Source organism: Nylanderia fulva, unplaced genomic scaffold, assembly GCF_048542155.1.
Source record: "Nylanderia fulva isolate GAGA-0341 unplaced genomic scaffold, ASM4854215v1 Scaffold37, whole genome shotgun sequence".
Taxonomy (NCBI): domain Eukaryota; kingdom Metazoa; phylum Arthropoda; class Insecta; order Hymenoptera; family Formicidae; genus Nylanderia; species Nylanderia fulva.
The window spans coordinates 627,625-647,837 of record NW_028190444.1 but is presented as its reverse complement, the minus strand read 5'-3'; the positions used below and the strand labels follow the sequence as shown (position 1 = coordinate 647,837).

Below are 20,213 nucleotides of genomic sequence, written 5' to 3'. Positions count from 1 at the left end.
TAAAATAATTACTTAATGTGTGTATATATTCTACATATTTTATAATTTATATTTATAATTTGTAATTTATTATATGCACATATTAGATAATTTTTATATTTAAATTTTAATCTTCAGAGAGAAGAATAAAGACATTTTTTAAATATAATAAAATTCGAAATTAGCTTATAATTAATGGATATAGGATGTAGATGGATATATGAAATAAAAAAACAAGTGATTCCTTTCAAAAGGTCCTGTTGCAGACAAGTACAAAGTATGCATTGTTTTCAAGATGTCGGCAAGCGTGATTACCATTTTTCGCTAGTCGCACCTCCCCAACTTTGAGTAGCAGCAGTAGCCACAGGTGTCGACCACTCCTCTGGAGGCTAAACAAATAATCACCAATTATTTAATCATTTTTGTGCCATTAATATAATTATATACAAAATTGTGATAAGGAATTTAAATAATAATAAATACCAATAAAGTTTTTAGCTCTCTTAACAAAAATGTTATAAGAGTACAACTTAAATTTAATAAAATCGAAGAAAATAGATATCTCAAATGTCTCACCTGCGCGGCCCAGTCGCCGCTTGGTTGGAATGCCGGTGCAGCACCAGCTGCTGGGGGAATGGCAGCGGCCGCTGGAGGTACCTCGTCAGCCCAGTTCTCGGTGGCTACGGTGGTCGATTCGACCTCGTTCACCCAGCCAGGCTCCGGAGCAGGAGCAGTCTCCACAGGGCCCGTGAACTCCTTCGCCGGCGCGATCTCCTTCGCGGCTTGTTCCTCCTTCTCTGCCTGGAAATTTCGCACATCCAGTTAATATAATTCGACAAATATGAGTTTTTTTTCTTTAGATTAAATGGTAAAAAATCAAGAGATTTGTTTTTGATTGCTTTTACACAGAGTATATACTCAAATCTTATAAATAAATTCCATGATTTTCCAAGTACTTTTGTTCAAAATTCCAGGTAAAATTTAAAGTATTTAAACAAATTTTAAATATAATTTTAAAATAAGTTTATCTTTGTTATACAAAATTTTTTAACAAATAAAATATTTTTTAATATAATAATATATTATAATAAAATATATTTTAATATACTTTATATAAACCTAATAAATTTTATATTCTTTAAAGGTATATTTAAAAATCAAAGGGGTAATTTTTAAAAAATTCCCTGAGTTTAAAATAAATTCCATGAGTATTTCAGGATTTTGCAAGGTAGAAAAAAATTCTCTGAGAATTTCAGGTTTTTCCTGGGAGTATACACCCTATTTTAGTATCGCTAAATTTGAAAAATAAATTTGAAAAATAAATTTGAAAAATAAAAAGACCTCTTCAGGATCTCTGTAGAAGAAGAGATCGACCACAACATCCCACTTGGTCTCACGCGGGATAGATCCTCTCAAGCGAAGCACCTCTCTAGCGAGTAGCCACCACATCAGACCAACGGTGTGTAAGCTCTTAGTGTTGCACGGGATTGCGATGTCCACAAAACGCAGCGGCGAATCCGTGTTGCAGAAAGCAATAACCGGGATATTCACATAACTGGCCTCGGTGATAGGCTGATGATCCGTGGATGGATCCGTGACGATCAGCAGACGTGGTTCTCGGAAAGCAGCCTAAAAGAAAGAACACCAGAATTACTAGGATACACGCTCAACCAATTTTTTACTCAAAATATCTGATATAATATTGAAAAATCAGAAAAGATTAAGCCAAAAAAAGCCAACAAGTGTCGATTCTGGAAGAGAATGTTTCATCATTGCTGATCTGTTTTTTTTGCGATGTAAAATGAAATGCTAGCTGTATATTTTCACCTGAATCTGATTGGTGAATGCACCAGGAGTGAACCGTCCAGCGATGGGAGTAGCGCCAGTGTGGGCTGCGAACTTCAGCACAGCTCTTTGACCCGAATGACGGCAACTGATAACGAAAACCTCACTAGGATGCTCGATGGCGACAATGGCACGAGCAGCAAGCAGCAGCTTCTCCCAGGTGTGACGCAGATTGATAACATTTACACCAGCACCTACATTTATAGAAATATACAAAGATTGTAAAACCATAATGTACAACTATAGCATTTAAAGAATGTTTAATTAAATCAATTACTTACCATCGACTCTCTTCTTGTAGACGTACTGTTCCATTTGAAAGTTGACATTTTCAGCACCCAAGTGGGTACCAGCAGCCAACATCTTGGTAACATCGTCCTCTTTGAGGGCTAATACATCTAAACCTCCTGACATTTTAACGCTGTGATTGAATTACGAATCAACCTGAAATAAAAATTTGGTTTTAATTTATTAGTAATACCATGTAATAATGTATTAAATAACTGAAACAATTTGCATTCTTTCTCTATATCCATTCAAATCATAAATTCTCTTATCTGATATTTTATATATATTAAAATATAATTTAATAAACATCCTTTAAACTAATTTTATTTTGCAAAAAAAATAATTATTGAAAAATTTAAGTGCAAATGAAATAAAGTGACTAATTTTAAGTCTAAATATGTAAATTTTATTATAATTCGTAAAGTTCATTTTTGCTGTTAAGTTTATGTACAATAATAAAAAAATAAAATATAATAAATTCATAGAAGTTAATACAAATTAAACTATTATATCTGAAAAATGCGTCAAAATGTGATCACACATAACCTCAAAATTAAGCAGGTATCAATATATAGAAACTTTAATTACAGACATATTTGTATAAGAATTATTTAATAATTGCTTTCTCTTGTTCGAAAACATGCTTAAAAAATTAATCACAGAATTACATATATAATAACAATTTAAAATTATAGAGCATACCACGTGTGCCAGATGCTTATTTTACATTTAATCATAAAATATATACGTTCTAGTCGAAATTTTATTGAAAATACAATTTTAGAAACATTTGTACCTATGACGAATTTATTTTGTTTAATTTTTTTATGCGGAAACACAGAAAATTAGATAAAAATGCAAGAAACCTTACGTTATAGGATGCCACTAGGAGACCCACAATGGGAAAGGAAGTCAGAGTACGCCATATGTTATATCTACACGCGGAATGACTACGTAATCAAAATAGCTGTTATTTTTCAACCAGATAAATGAAAAAGAGAATCTATTACAAATAAATCAATTTTATAATTTCAAATAAATTAATTTTTAGGCGATACAATATAGAAATAATACATTAAATTTTTATAATAGCATTTTCAAACGCATCTTTGGATCATAGAAGCGCGTTGATACAAATTTTGAGACGTATCTATTTAAATATATTTGAAAGTTTAATTATTTCATTATTTAATTATTTATTAATTATTTATTAATAATTAGCCCTTAGGTCGGATTTGTAATAGATAATGAAAAAGTGACCAATCACAGTCAAGTACAGTCATAAGAAATTAACCAACCAGAATCGATTATTCTCCTCATACTCGACTGTGATTGGTCAATTTCTTAATGCATAGGGTTTAAATCACTTATTGTGGATCCGGCTTTATTTATAATCATATTTATAAATACCGAGAAGTATGAAGTTACATATACACATAAATAAAAAGATGACAACTTTTTAAAAATTCCCTAGGGTGCACACCGGCTAGTTTTTTTCTCTAGCTGCAAAAGTAAAAAAGATGACAACTTAAAACTGAGATTTAAAAATTCCCTAGGGTGCCATCCTCTAGTTCTTTTTCACTAGTTGCAAAAGTGAAAAAAGATGACAACTTAAAACTGAGATTTAAAAATTCCCTAGGCTGCCGTAACTTAGTTCTTTTGCTCTAACCATACAGAGAAGAAAAAGATGGCAACTTGCAGAGATAAACAGAGCTGCATTTAGATTAGCAAATTTCATCAGTTCGTAATCAAATGATAATTCTGGCGATGAGATTGCAAATTCAAATCTAAATTAATAATGTTCCATTAATAATGTACATTCATGTATATTAAGTGTAATTATTCAGCGCTTCTATGCATGCGTGCATCATGTAACGTACAATTTATATATCTGATCTTTTGTTTATTTTAAAAAAATCTTGAATATACTATGATATGCGAATAATTTGATAAAATATTGAAATATCGAATTATTTATTAAACTACTAACAACAAGATTTATTGTCACGTAAATAGTTACGATTTGAAATTTTGGGTTAACCTCAATATGAATTGTTGAAAAGTGGAATGTGAGGAACGAAAAGATTCGCTCTGTGAAAAAGAACGTAATTATTGCATATAATAAGCGGGAAATGTGAGAAAATGTATCCCGCGAATCACAAGACTATATTTGTGTTGGACCACACTCCATACTTTGGCATCTCCACCGAGTGTCCATTAGAGTTTGATTTTCTCAAGAGTAGAGGACAGAATTTGATTCCACTAGCACCAGTCTGCAAGTCCCTGTGGACCACTAGCGTGGAGGCTTCGTTGGAATATTGTCGTATTGTGTGGGACCTCTTTCCCACAGGCAAATTGGTACACTTTTAAATAAATTTTCTTTTACAAGATATGTCAATGTTACAGTGTGTTATATTGTATGTCCCATTTTTTCAGATTAGATTTGTCATTACTGATCGTGCTGCTTATGTATTGAACTCATGGAGTCCATCACAACAGAACTTGAATCATGCAAGTGTCCTTTTAAATTTATACTTTAAATAACAAATGCATTTATTTTATGTAATCACTAATATGCAACTTATTTCATTTACAGATAATGAATGGCACTGCAATTTTAGGAGTTCCAATAAAGACACCGGATCCTGGGGAAGACTATTCAGTGATACATGGTTTGCGTGTGGCAATTGAAACTCTGAATGAGTGCTCTGATATACAGCATGAGAAAAGGACTTCTCTGAATGAGAACACTAGTAAGCTGATAAACAGGGGTAGAGTAATATGTATCACTAGCGCACGTGATAACAGCAATATGAAGAGCTTAGAGAATATATTTCTAAATGAGCTAGCACAGGAAAACAAGACTGCGCTAGCTTCGGATCAGTCAGTACTTTATTCAGAACATTCCATTAAATTATTCAGCAACAGTATTTTAAACATTCATATTTTTGTTTGTACTGATTTGCAGCTTGATACCCATTGATTATTGTCACTTGGTTATATTGAACATATATCCTAATAACATTGAATCTCAAGTCACTAGTCAGGGCCCTCGAGAGGTACGTTTTATTCATAACTATTTAAACATTCTTGCCATCTATTTGTTAAATATAATTAATGATTTTCCACTTAAATATATGTTTAATTTAAATAATTGAAAATTTTTCTATATTTTTTTTTAATTATGAATGTTCTGTTAATGCTATTTAATAAATAGTGAAAAATGTTAAATTAAACTTTTTTTTGCAGATATCGCCCTTACTGACGGTAGAAGTGCATTCAATTAAAGCCTCAGCACTTCACTCCAAATTATCGCATTTGATTCTGTCTCATTACGATCTAGCCAGTACCACAGTGACAGGTATACCTATGAAAGAGGAGCAAAACGCCAGTTCTTCAGCTAATTACGATGTCGAGATATTTCACTCTTCTGCCGCGCATACTGCAATTTTGAAAGGTTTCTCTCAATCATTGAAATTCTTTTTCATAAATAATCTTCAAATTTGAGAATAATAATAGAATTTCTCCTATTATAGCAAATCCGCAAGATTCAGCGTTGATAAAAACATTCAGACGTTTTGAAGAAGGATCAGAATATGAAACGGTGACTTTAAAATGGTGTACACCACGTGGCTGCAGTGCATCAGAGATGCAATATTGCACGGCGATGCATCGCATTACGCCGGTTGATGTCAACAGTAGACCATCTTCATGCTTGATCAATTTCTTATTAAACGGACGATCAGTGATGTTGGAGATGGCCAGGAAGACTGGTGGAAAGACTATCTCTCATCTGTTGGCAGCACATGGAGGGGAAATTTTCATTCATACTCTATCCACTGCTCGAAGTGTACTCGAGGATCCACCATCAATTAGCGAAGGCTGCGGTGGACGAGTTACAGATTACAGAATAACCGTAGGACATTTTTGTAATTATTTATTATTTTTAATTATCCTTAAAAATTTTGCATACATATTATCAGTTAGTTCTACATCGATTCTGTAGAAAACATTTTGTTTTTAGCAGAAAGAAACTAATTATTTTTTTTATTATATTTTTAATATATTTATATTTTTATTATATTTCTCAATTGTCTTTTTTATTATAAGTAAAATGCGAAATTTTTTATTTGTGATAACAAGTACAACTGTTTTGACTTAGAAATCTTTTTGTTACAGGATTTCGGTTTCCTTATGCGAAATAACATATTAGCACCACTTAAACGTATTCCCAGTTCTAATGATGATGGTCTAGTAGAAAAAATGAGATCAAGATTGGAACGTCATACTAAGTATTGGCCCATGACTATTTCTAGTACTCTCATGTTTAACTTAAAACAGGTTTGTTTATATTAAGAAAATTATTGCATTTCCAAAGAGAGTTAAACACCTAATTTTCATTTTTATATTTTAATAATAATAAGATAATCGAAATTAGTAAATTAATATATTCCGATTTAATCTTGAAATATTCTCCAATAATTTTTAATTTATCTTAATATAATATAGAAAATTTACATTATTTTTGAATCTTTAGAATGTTAGAATTAAAATATTTTGAAGATATAGATCTCAAGTATTAAAATCTTAAATTTTGAAGAATATATTTTGGACATTCATTAATGCTAATCTTTAAATTCTTTACACAGGTGATAGATCCTCTCTCGGAATTAATAGTGAAGGAGGAACTAAGTACGGACGAAGTGTTACAGTGCAAACAAATAATCTTTAGTGTACTCGGATTGGAAGCGAAACACGAGGCGTTGCCGCTGCCAAATATCGGCGGAGGTCGTGGCGGAAAAGGAGGAGTACGTAGGGAAGAACATTATCGTTTGCTATGGGACGAGATGGAAACGTTTCTCAAACACCACGCGAACAACTCGGCTGCGCATACCGAGGTATTAAACTGTCTATTAGAGATCAGGAATAAAGATGACAAGGATAAGGTGGAGCTTGATCAGGCTCTACGCGAATTAGACAGGTAATTAAATAATCGAAAATATCAAATATAAAAAGAAACGTGACTTATAAATTATTTTGAGATTACTTATTACTTTTAGATATTTATTACTTTGAGATTAATCAAAATTCTTTTATTATCATAAAATGTTTTATTTCTATATTCTTTTATGGTCTTTATTTGTTTTTATTTTAAAATTTTTATTTAATGGTTATTATTATGGGAATATTAATTTTTGATCGCAGTTGGGTATTATATATTTTAGAAAGCAGAAATATTATACTGAATACTGAGTACTGAATTTTACATACATATTTATAAATACTAAAGTTCACTGCATTTTTGTTTCATCATAAATGAATTGAATAGTGAATAGTATATAAATAAATAAAACTTTTATTTGTGTCACAATATACATAGAATAGCAAAACGAACAAATGACATTTGTATTTAAAAATAATAGAAAATTCGAAAGTTGGAGTTTCTAGAGATCTAATCAAAAGATTAATTAAAGGAGAAGAGATTAATTAGAAAAAGTAATATGAGAGAGATTTGATTTAAAAGTGCAAATATAAATATATTTTAAAGCTATAATTCTATAAGAGAAGAAACATTTAGAGATTTTGGAATCTAAAGATCGAATTTTTTTTAGCTTTGGTAAGGAAGACGGAACTGCTCGAGTTAGCGTAATCAGAGCAACGACAGACTCGCCGATGTCGCCGCCTGCGAGCGTGTCGATACCTCTGAACAAGCAATTACACAAAGCCAATGCTGGCTCGAAGAGTCTCTTGGATATTTGGCTGCAGCGTAGCGCTCCAAAGGACAGAAAACCGGACTTTCATGGTAGAATCAATAGCGATGGTCCTAAAGCGAAGCTGTATCCAAATTTGAAGGACACGGGAAGAGAACCTAGAGAAACCATCTTAGAAGGATAGTGTGTGAACAAGGATTTTTAGAAAAGGCGGAGTGCATCCTGCAAAGACGTAAATATGACTGAATACATATTGGTTTATCGGACGGTATTTGTGATTATATAAAATAAGTTTGATAAGAATTTAGAATTTAGAAGAAAGATTATTACGATTGCATTTGAATAAAAGCAATTATATATTTCTTATATTAAAAACAAGTGTACATATGTGTTTTTAATATTTTATTATTTTATGATATCTAAAAAGGAGAATCATGAAATACAGATATATTTTTAAATTTATAATTTTATGGATTTATAAGAAATATTTTGTAGTTTTCTTAGATATAGTAATTGTGGTGAGAGATATAAATATTTCATGTAAGTGAAATGATGATCTATTTCAAAAATGACATTTTCGTAAATTGAGCAATTGATCTTAGAATTCGTAACTTTCACAAAAATAAAGAGAATACAAGAAAAAAACTACTAGAATCTACAGAGAATATAGAACATAATGTAAGAAGAACCTGAAAAGTTAAAATCAAGAACTATTTGGAACACAACAAATTTAAAAAATTAATCTAGAATTTATCAAGAATTGACAGATTTAAGAATGTATAACAAGAATTAAGAAAAAAAAAATTTTTATTTATTAGAAACTAGAATTCCAGACGCATATACTCAGATTATACAAAAGACTATTGATGCGGTGTCTTATAAATATGTGATACTTTTTAATACAGTGTTTTTATAAGTTAAGAAAAATTGAAGAATTCAGCCGGGATGCGAGAAGTATAACGCCGAGACAAAACTAGAGTACGAGGGTACGATTATCCGAGATTACTATCGGGCAGCATGCGAAGATCCATCTGTCTACAAGAGTATGCGGAACGAAAGTGTATCAGTGGTACAACACCATTCCAGCTCCCACCTTTTCCTACCGGCGACCGCATCCCTCTCTCTCTCTCTCTCCACCCCTCTGGCTGTTTTATAGTCGACACGTCTGCCGAGTGTCTGAGCCGTCTAAGCGATACATCGACCTCTGTCGAATCTATAGTTCACTTCGGCGTGCGGCCCCCGCCGTGCTAATCGATGAATGTGGGAGGACATCACAAAACGAGAGGAGGGGCTCGACCGCGTGTATTGCGATGTAACGCAGTGTGCACGATCTCTTTCTCTTTCTATCTCAATTTGGGAGGGAGAGGGAGACAATGCGAGAGAAAGGGAGATACATAGAGATTAAAGAAAGCCCGTAGTACTGGGTGACCATCAGGAAGTTGTTGAAACTAAACTGACGAATTGTAGAGGTGTATGATCCTAGTTGATGCAACTCTTGTCAGGATGGGAGAGAGATATAACGATTTATCCGAAGATTTGCAAGTTCACAAAATGATAGAAGCATCTAAATTCAAGATTGAAGAACTTGAAGCAAAAGAGAAGACATCAGAGAGAAATAAACGTTGAGGATTAAGAAGGCAAATTGAAGATCTCCTGATGTAGCTTCTCTGGTCCAGCCGCCCGACAAAATCTCTCAATTGTCCTAGACTCTTTAAGAGATCTCCATCGGAATTTATTCACAATCATCAGCTCCTTCGAAGAGAGAAGTGCAGCTAGAAGAAAATTCTGTGACAATCAAATCGATCTATTTCGAGCGAGGCCATTACTTATGCTGCACCTTATATAATGCAAGCTGCTAAAAGAGAGACAGACGGGACGGTGGCAAGGGAGGCGAGAGGATTACGAGGAAGAGGTGGAGAGAAGGAGGAAGAAGAGGAGGGTTGCGGAAGGGGACCAGTGAGTACAAGTGCATGACGTAACGGTTCATTCATCCCGAGACAGGCGATAGAGGATATCCCGGTCAATGGTATACTTATGCATGTAAACGCGCGCACACGTATGACGTATGTAAGTATGAGTATGCAGCATGCACATGTCCGTCGCGTTGTTCGTTTCTTTTTTTTTTCACCGGACGTACGCACCACGTGCATGCGTGCATACAGAGAGATGTGAAGCAACACGTGACGGAGAATGTAGAAATGTAGAATGTTCGTTTGGGGTTTGCTCGAATTTTTTTCATATTCTCATGTTAGAGGGTTTGTTGTATTAATTGCGTTATTTAGTGGTTTTTTTGTCATCATGGAATCATTAAATGTCTTATATTTGTCGATGAATTTACATATCTAATTTTCAATTACATATTGCTGTATAATATGTAATTAGAATATTATTACTATAATATTATAACTAGATATTATATATATATATATATATATTTTTTTTTTCCTTTTGAACATTTTACACTTGTATATTATTTCGAGACTTTATTTAGGACAGACTGGAATTAACTCTAACAATTTCAGCAAAATTTTTGAACATAATTACAAAATTGTTATTCCAGATATTTTTTTTACGAGGAATACGGTTTAATATGTGATATTGTAAATTTAATTTTTATTGGCATACAGGGTTTGTCCGGAAAGTAATGCGTCGCATTTTTTTAAAAAAGAATTTATTGATCGCATAGGTAAAACAACTTAAAATTGTTCGAAGTATGACCCTTCTGCGTCAATACATTTTTGCCAACGCGATTTCCATGCGTCATAAGATTTCTGGAACTCCTTGACTGGGATGCTGTTCAGGGAGGCCGTCGAAGTAGCTTGTACGTTGTCAACCGACTCGAGCTGTTGTCCTTTGAGCTCCCTTTTCAGCCGAGGAAATAAAAAAAAGTTCGCCGGGGCCAAGTCGGGACTGTAGGGCGGCTGCGGCACCGTTGCCACACCGATCCGGGTCAGGTAGGCCGTAATAACAAAGGCGGTGTGAGCCGGCGCGTTGTCGTGATGGAGTTTCCATGAAGCGCGGATCTCCTTTCGGACGCGGGCGATCCTGTGATTCAGTCTCTGAAGCACTTCCTTGTAAAATTGAGCGTTGACAGTCTGGCCGGGGGGTACGAATTCATGGTGCACTATCCCCTTTGCATCAAAAAAAACAATGAGCATTGACTTCACCCGGGACTTGCTCATGCGAGCCTTCTTCTGGCGCGGCGACGACGTCGTGTGCCATTCCGCACTCTGCCTCTTTGACTCCGGATCGTACTGAAAGACCCATGACTCAGCCCCAGTGATAACGTTGTTCAGGAAATTGGGATTATCTGCACAGAGTTGCTTGAGTTCTTCACAAACTTCCACTCGGTGTTGCTTTTGCGCATCGGTCAACACTCTGGGCACAAGTTTTGCGCAAATCTTCTGCATGGCCAAGTCTTCCGATACAATCTCGTGAACAATCGTTTTCGGCAAGTTCAATAATTCCGACATTAAGCGAACATTCATTCGACGGTCTGAATTCAATAATTGGCGCACACGAGTCACATTGTCGTCCGTTCGCGATGTTGACGGGCGTCCTGCGCGGGCCTCGTCGGCGACCTCCTTCCGACCTTCTCTAAACATCTTGTGCCATCTGTTTGACTGCGATTTGGAAAGGCAATCGTCCCCGAAAACTTTCTTGAGCATTTCAAAAGTTTCCAGCGGCGTCTTGTCCAGCTTCACGCAAAACTTTATCGCATAGCGTTGCTCTATCGTTCTCTCCATCACAAGTTCGACGCGACCACTAAGCAGAGGTTCACAGAATAAGCCGTCCTAACCCTCCAAGCGCATGGAAACAATTGAGCGACCTACCGTAGCAATACTAATTATCACGAATATAACAATTATTTCTCGTTAAATTTGTAATTTCAAGTTTCGTTACTAAATTGAAAACATTTTAACTGTACAGATATATTAACTTTCTGAAATATCTCTCAATCTCTTTATTCTTGTTTTTTTATATATAATAATTAACAACATCGTTACATCCTATTTTTTTTTATTTTGTAAAACAATATGTTTTTTATCGACAACCTGTATGTGATCAAAAATGCAGTAAAATTAAGAAAAATAAGTATAAGTCATCACAATAATAAAAAGTAATAATATTTCATAATTATATTAGTAATACATATTTATATCAGAAAATCTCTCTAACAGATTTTATTGAAGAAATATAGGTCTCTCGCTATATATAATTATTAGGGATGATGGCTTTCATTACATATATATATATATATATAATCTGGTTTTTCATCGATATAAAAATTACATTTGACAGACATAAATGTATTGATAATTTCTGCAAAATTGCGAGGGAATTCTGAAATTCTAGTTTTAACTCTTCGTTAAACGTCCAAATCGATGATCGGCGTTACATAATCGAATCCACATTGTCCAGGGAGCTGCATCAAGTATATATATATACACACATATATATATTACATGTATTATATATATATATATATATATGTATGTATATAAAACGATCAATATCAATGAAGTGCGATAATACGCGCTCCTACGGCCAATTATTTATAGCGCCGTCAATATTTTATGGCGTAAATGTTACATGCGGTACATAACGGCGGTGGATACTGAATATGTTAAATAGATGTATTAATTGTGTTCCCGATAACGCGGCGCATGGCAGCAGGAGCAACTGTATCGGCAAGATACGGGAGTGAGTGTGCGGCGTTTATATAATTGAAACTCGCGAGTATAGCTGGTACATATCGATCGCGGCCTCCGAGAGGGTCACTGAACGAAACGCGAAACGAGGAAACGAACCGGGCACAGGGCGAGCACACAGGGGCGTCCTTCTGCGCTAAATATAATTATGGATATAGGAATTTTACAGAGAGAAAAAGAGAGGCGAGAATCTCTCATTGAACGCCGATTATTATAACCAGATGAATTATGATCTATTAAACAATTTTGATTGATTTGGATTTTAATTTAGAAAGTGCAGAAAAAAAGAGGTATATATGTATATTTTCTCTCTCCTCACTTTTAGATAGATTAATTTAGCTTTAATTCATTTGATTTTGTTTTATCTATATGATATCTGCCCAGCAAACACCGGTATATAACTGTTACATTGCTATAATAAAACGGAATGTAACAGGTAATATAACGTGTACGTTACATGTAACATCCATGTTAGTTGTAATTTCCCACTCATAGATGTAACATTTTTAATATAACATATATTATATTATAATTATATTGTCATTATATCCCAAGATAGCACTGACTTATCAATACATCAATGTGCTATTTGGTATGAGTGGGAAATTACAACTAACATATACGTTACATGTAACATGCTTGAATACTTACATGTATATGACATTTATATACCGTGTTTACTGGGTATATTTGACAGAAACGATCAATTTTGTGTTAATCCAGAATTATTTAATTGAGATTTTTATCTTTCAGATATGAGAATTCATTATTTGAACGCAAATCAGTATCAATAATGACTTAACACATTCCTTGAAACATGTTTTTTCTATGCTCGCGCAATTTTATTTTATATATAACATTTAATTATTTTACACAGAAATAATGCTATTAAACATTAAATAGATAATATATATATATTTCTTAAAATATTAATTCTTTATTTATGTTCAAACCAGAAATATATTTTGGAATAATGAAGCTATTTCTCGATTAATTTGCAGCTTCAGCTCAAAGAAACCTTTGCACACCTCGACGGAAGCAGAAGCTCTCAGGCTTGAATTTTTCAGGGTATTCCGTAGGGTCCCATTGAAGACTTGGCGGCAGCATGGAACCCGTTTCCCCTTCGTAGGGCTGCCGCCCTTCAAGGCTTACGGTCCGACCGGCTCTTTGTCGTCCCTTTGAGCGACGTCCCTGCAGGATGTACATGCGAAGCACTAAAGCGAAGCGCAGGGACGTATGTGATTGCATGGGGAAATATACAGGGTATATCTTCAAGATTTTTTTCCTAAAAAGGTAGAGCCGCATTATGATTCACGAAACTTTAAGATTACGCGCTATATATAAATTTCGTGTCAGTATAAAAACGATATAATTGTGTATAGGCAATAGAGTAACTTTACATTCTCAATAAATTTGTAGAATTTTGTATCTTTATAAAAAGCGAAGATTATTGTATATAAATGCATTAAGAGCAATCAATGATAATTATGCATCAAGAGATAAAGTTGGACATTTAAAGGTTTGAAAAAAATGTTGCACGTTTACTTGGGGAAAAATAAAATCAAATTAGATTTACTAAACATAAAAATTATACGCAGACTTCCTTTGTTCCACTTCGTTAAAAGTTTTAATTAACATATTTACTCGAAACTTTACAAAAAAGTTAAATATATAACTTTATTATTAATTTATTAAATAATGTTTTAGACCAGTATAAAAATTAAAAATCTAATAAAACCGAGAATTTAAAACTAAACAAATTTTTGTTATTCCTTTTATATTTTGAAAGTATACTTATATTTTTAATTCAAAGAAGACTTCACATTTTTCTGCTAAAAAATGGAAAAGTTAAAAAAGTTCTAAATATAATTTAAAGATTTATGTAAATATTGTGCCCAAGAATGTTTCAAAAACTTCTCTCTTTTTTTGTAACATTTTTACACGCCTTTCAGATTTCTTCCTTTGAACTTCAAGAACTGCGAAATACGACTTCGAATGTACCTGCGATCAGGAGTTGTGGAAGAGATTTTGGGAAAAAACAGAATTCCTGAATTTCCACGTAAAATTGCCGGAGCCAAATACCTTGAAAAATAGCACCACGAAGCCGTCCGTTACTGAACCGTAGGGACAGCTGCTTGTAGCAGGACGATTTTCAAAGGGCGACTTCTAATGAGCTTTTGCTACCCCAGTGAAGGGTCCGGGAATACCGCTGGGAGATTATGTTCCGCGCTCCATCCCTTTTCCGTCCTTAGTCCCCGGCTCTTCTATCTCAACTCCGTTTCCACCTTCGGGGAAAATATGGCATATCGCCAGGTAAGAGAGTATCCGCTCGACGTTGAAGCGATTAGATTTCTACCGGGTGTGTTTCGAAATTTCTCAAATGCCAAATACAGTTTTAAAATTATTACATATTTCAAAATTGTTTATACAACTCGGCGCAACAACATTTACAACATTAAAGTTGGATACGAAATTCTATATACGATTTAACGTGTGAAATTTTACATCTTTTTGAGAAAATAATCAATTCATTTTTTAAATAACAATAATACAAATAAATATAAATAATTTAATCAAGTTGAAACTACTTGTTAGCGACATGGATGTTTCATTTCTTTCATACTTAAATACATATATAACTGCTTGATTAAATTGCGATGTAAGTACGAGTACTTAAATAAATATTGAATTTACAGAACATATGAAAAATCTATCTTGGTCTATTGGTCGATCTGCAGGAGTTCCGTCCATCCAATTCCTCCGACTTACAAATGAGATGCGATGAAAGTCATTACCATGATGAATGTGGAAGCAATAATAATCCCAGCAAACACAGTATATAAATGTTATATATTTAAGCATGTTACATGTAACGTATATGTTAGTTGTAATTTCCCACTCATAGATGTAACATTTTTAATATTACATTGTAGTTATATTGTCATTATATCCCAAGATAGCACTGACTTATCAATACATCAATGTGCTATTTGGTATATAATTACAATATAACTACAATGTAATATATGTTATATTAAAATGTTACATTTATGAGTGGGAAATTACAACTAACATGGATGTTACATGTAACGTACACGGTATATTCCGTTTTATTATAGCAATGTAACAATTATATATCGGTGTTTGCTGGGATGTCACATGGTAAACACCATGATAACGCTACCACCACGTGGATCACGTGCTCGTGCCGTCGTCGAGTATTACGTCATCATGTCTTCACCGACACGACCATCCACACAATCGCACTTCTCTTGCGACCTTGTGTTTTGTATATATCATCCTCTCGCTGCCTGCCCTCCTCTCTCTTTCTCTATCTCTCCTTGATTCCCCCTTTTCCGCACCTTGCGAGAATATCACGCCGCATCGGTGTCACGTGTGGTGCGGATAGGAGAAAGGGAGCAAGAGGGGGAGTAGGAGGATGATGATGGCGAGGGGGATCGGGGGTCGGTGAGGAAGAGGGGGACGAAGGGTGGTTTAAACGGGTGAACACGTCGCAACTAAGGTCGCGGCGGACGTTACTAGGTCACTGGAGTGACCGCGATGCATTGCACTCGCTTTTGCTGGTGCCCTTTCTTCGATTGTGCTTTACCTTCGTTCAGCATCTGCGACTGAGGAGCGGATTCAACGGGGGTGGATTAAGAGATAATGGAAAATCTATCTTTCTGTTTTTGTCTCCTTTTTTGACGCAAAATGTTTATATTATGATTACATAATCTAGTTTTATATCTATGAATGTATCTTTGTCGAAGATTCTCTTCTCTCTCTCTCTCTCTCTCGCTTAAGGGAGGTCAGTCATCAGAGTATCATGTTTTAATCGCGTTATCTTTTAATTGACGAATTTTTTTCTCAGTCTTGTATATATCCCAGCAAACACAGATATATAATTGTTACATTGCTATAATAAAACGGAATATAGTAGGTAATATAACGTGTACGTTACATGTAACATCCATGTTAGTTGTAATTTCCCACTCAGATGTAACATTTTTAATATAACATATATTACATTGTAGTTATATTATAATTATATACCAAATAGCACATTGATGTATTGATAAGTCAGTGCTATCTTGGGATATAATGACAATATAACTACAATGTAATATATGTAATATTAAAAATGTTACATCTATGAGTGGGGAAATTACAACTAACATATACGTTACATGTAACATGCTTAAGTATATAACATTTATATACTGTGTTTGCTGGAATACATATTTAAATTTAATGAGATTATTTCAATTTTGAAAGACACGTGTTTTCTTCATTCTCTTACTTTTGAGTTTAACGTTTTAAATGTCACAATTATATATCGGTGTTTGCTGGGATATATACAAGACTGAAAAAAAAATTCGTTTTAAATGTCACAAGACTCTACAATTTTCTATATTATCCCAGCAAACACCAATATATAATTGTTACATTGCTATAATAAAACGGAATATAACAGGTAATATAACGAGTACGTTACATGTAACATCTATGTTAGTTGTAATTTCTCACTCATAGATGTAACATTTTAATATAACATATATTACATTGTAGTTATATTATAATTATATACCAAATAGCACATTGATGTATTGATAAGTCAGTGCTATCTTGGGATATAATGACAATATAACTACAATGTAATATATGTAATATTAAAAATTTTACATCTATGAGTGGGAAATTACAACTAACATATACGTTTCATGTAACATGCTTAAGTATATAACATTTATATACTGTGTTTGCTGGGATATATCTCTGCGTAACTAAATTAAAAATTACATTAAATTTGAATTACATATTGTTCATAGCAGAATAATTTAGTTTTTTTATCTATTCGCCTGACCTTGGTTCGTGAGGAATTCTTTTCTACAACTCACCATTCCAAGACAATCGGTGCCTCATCTCCGAGGAAAAAAGCGAATGCGAACGCGTTAAAGAATCTCATTAAAATTAAAGAGTTACGAGTTATGCGTCTATGGTATATATCTCTTACTTACAAAACTCTCAAACTCCATCATCTCTGAACTTCCTCGCGTGCTTATCAAATTCTTGATCAATCCTTGAGGATTGTATGATTGATACGGTTCGCGAATCTTCGCATCTCGGAATTCTTCATCAATCGTGATCAAAAGTGGATTTCGCAAATCGCATTAAAAAGAACTTGTCGATGACGTCGCTCTGCGAAATCAGAACGAGTTTTTTTTTTTGCTTTAATCTTCGACCAGGAGAGTCCGGCTGCTTATAAGACAGACCGAGTTCTTGCAGACTTCTTGCTTCGCTCTTCGTCGCAAACCGGTTTCAACGATTTCAGTACTGGCTGAAAAACCGGACCCTGAGGAGGAACGCGCGCATGTAAATCGCGTAGTCTCAAAAACACGTAGTCGGAATTAACAATAGACAATGAATTTCATATACATGCTCTCATTTCCTGCTTCTCTATACGATCGCGGCTTCAATTTTGCGTCCAAAACAATCTTTTTGAAATAAAAATATATAAATATGAATATATCTAAATCGCACATATTTCTCTCTGCCATTATTACATTACATTAATTCTGAAAAACTAAATATTCTAGAACGAAATATTTGCTTTGAACAGTTAATGAATGCGAGTCTAAAGGGCAAAAGTGGATTAGCAATAAATGCGATTAAGTTCGAAAATGGATAAAGTGTAATCTGACATATTTTACGAGATTTAAAGTTTAATATAATTTAAATTAAATCTTGTTTACTTCGAATTATACAATTTGTTTATTTTCATTAATCTAAATTATATATGTTTTATAAAAAATATAAAATTAGTTTTATATGTATGTAAAACTAGAAATTAAGAGTATTGGAGTGTGTTATTTTGCAAAAATTTTCTTTTACTTTTTTACATCCAAACTCTTCATATATGCAAGAATTTAAAGGGATTCATAAATATCTGCTTTCACACCGATTCAGTGTTTAATCGGATAAATTGCATAACTGTTAATAGATTGATAAAGAAAATCTATTATCAAGATTAAATTTCATCTCTCTTCTATAAAAAACTAATTCTACTTTCATAATCGTGTATTAGAGATTCAATTTTACACCAGCTTGTGCAGAGGCAGAACTGCGTGGGCAAGCAATAATTATTTTTTTACATTAAAGGGAAAGTATTTCTTATTTAATGGTATACACGTGAATACAAGTGAGGAAAAAAAAAACGAAATTACCGTGTCGATATGAGTCAACAAGCTGCAAAGTGTCATTATTGTCGCTCGAGCCTACGAAGGTCAACGATATATATGGTTTTACAATGTTCGTTTAGCTGGTTTCTTTCTTCCGGTGATTCATCTCGACTCTCCTCTACTATATACTGCACTTTATGTTTTTTATTTTTTAATTTTATTTACAACTTGATCAATGTTTTTATGTCCTTCACAGGTATATAGCTTTTAGTAAACAAACGGAATAACAGCTATATATAAGGATAAAAGGATGAAACGAACGAAAAGAACAGTACTTTGAAAAAGTGTTTTTCAGAGACTAACAATAAGTCCAAGAAGAAAGGTTTCTTTAACTGAAATTAAAAAAAAAAGAGAACACAATTTTAGAACTGTGAAACTCGAAATTTTGCGCATTTTTTAATCAATGATTTTGTATTTTTAAATTTTTATCTATAGACTTTTATCAAAAATGTGTTAATTAGAAGAATTAAAGAATGCATGTTATGTACATATATAATTAAAAATTATCATGATTATAAAATTTATTTTTTCCAGCATTATTAGAATTTTATAAGAAAACATACCGAAATCGTTTCAAAATTTATATTTTTTCAAACACATTTTTTAATATTTTTCACATACATGTATATAAAACATTTCTCTTTCAATAACTTCTGCGATGCATAAGAATAAAAATAATTAAATAATTTGTATAATTTTTTTCCACGAGATATTTTTTATAAAAAGTTATTCAATATTTATTCATATTTAATGATTAATATTTCTTTAAAAAAAAATCGAAAACATAATATTTATAAAAAAAATTATGATACACTGTAGATAAAAAATACGACAAAAGTGATGGTAGTGTATACAGCAGAGGAAAGACACATCCTTGTGGCGATCGAAGACGGACGTGGTTTTGCGGCCGCAGCTTTGGTTTCACTTCGCTCCCAACGGAATAAACGGCGACGATAAGGAGTTAAAGCAACGCTACGTCGAGAGAAAGTCGGAAAGATGCGAGACATGTTTTACTTTCACTTCTCGCACGTATATCCACAGTATATCGTCGTGTCACGCTCGCTCGAAGCTAAAGAATGACGAATCGATGTTTCGAAAAGTCCCGCATCACAAGACCTCATCTGTGTGTCAACCTTTTTTCGTACGACGTTGTTATTTCAGGCAGGATCACGCTTTCTTCTCCGGAACCGCTATGAAAATCATTATATTTTGTCTTTGACAGATAAAGGAAAATAATATAGATGCTTCGAAGCTTTTAAAGCGATCGCAAATGCAAATTAAAGAAGACGGAATCGGAAAGTCTAACGGAGAAAAGTGCCACAGAATCCTGACGTTTCATTTCTAAAAAAATGTCTTGATGTGCGTTTAAAAATTAAGATAATTTGGAATTTGAGTTTTATTTTTCATGGCATAATCTAAACTCTTATTGCAATCTTGCT

The 20,213-nt window shown here is 33.5% G+C and overlaps 2 protein-coding genes across 3 annotated transcripts; one reads left to right on the top strand and one right to left on the bottom strand.

Moving 5' to 3' along the window:
* Positions 1–220: 220 nt before the first annotated feature.
* On the bottom strand, positions 221–3,066 carry sta (stubarista 40S ribosomal protein SA). Its single transcript, XM_029319017.2, has 6 exons — positions 2,984–3,066; positions 2,106–2,268; positions 1,807–2,018; positions 1,321–1,608; positions 556–780; positions 221–368 (listed from the first exon to the last, which is right to left on the bottom strand). Exons 2-6 carry the CDS (start codon positions 2,236–2,238, stop codon positions 291–293), a joined length of 936 nt encoding a protein of 311 aa, XP_029174850.1. The 5' UTR covers positions 2,239–2,268; positions 2,984–3,066; the 3' UTR covers positions 221–290.
* Positions 3,067–3,800: 734 nt separating this feature from the next.
* On the top strand, positions 3,801–15,233 carry asun (integrator complex subunit 13 asun). Of its 2 annotated transcripts, none has more exons than XM_029319019.2 (11): positions 3,801–4,470; positions 4,549–4,623; positions 4,709–4,995; positions 5,081–5,171; positions 5,362–5,569; positions 5,649–6,028; positions 6,292–6,453; positions 6,762–7,093; positions 7,725–9,779; positions 13,537–13,798; positions 14,488–15,233. In XM_029319019.2, the coding sequence occupies exons 1-9, from the start codon at positions 4,255–4,257 to the stop codon at positions 8,005–8,007; spliced, it is 2,034 nt and encodes a 677-aa protein (XP_029174852.1). In that variant the 5' UTR covers positions 3,801–4,254; the 3' UTR covers positions 8,008–9,779; positions 13,537–13,798; positions 14,488–15,233. The 2 variants fall into 2 exon arrangements, with proteins under 2 accessions (XP_029174852.1, XP_029174851.1); XM_029319018.2 differs by having other exon boundaries at positions 13,537–13,828.
* Positions 15,234–20,213: the final 4,980 nt, after the last annotated feature.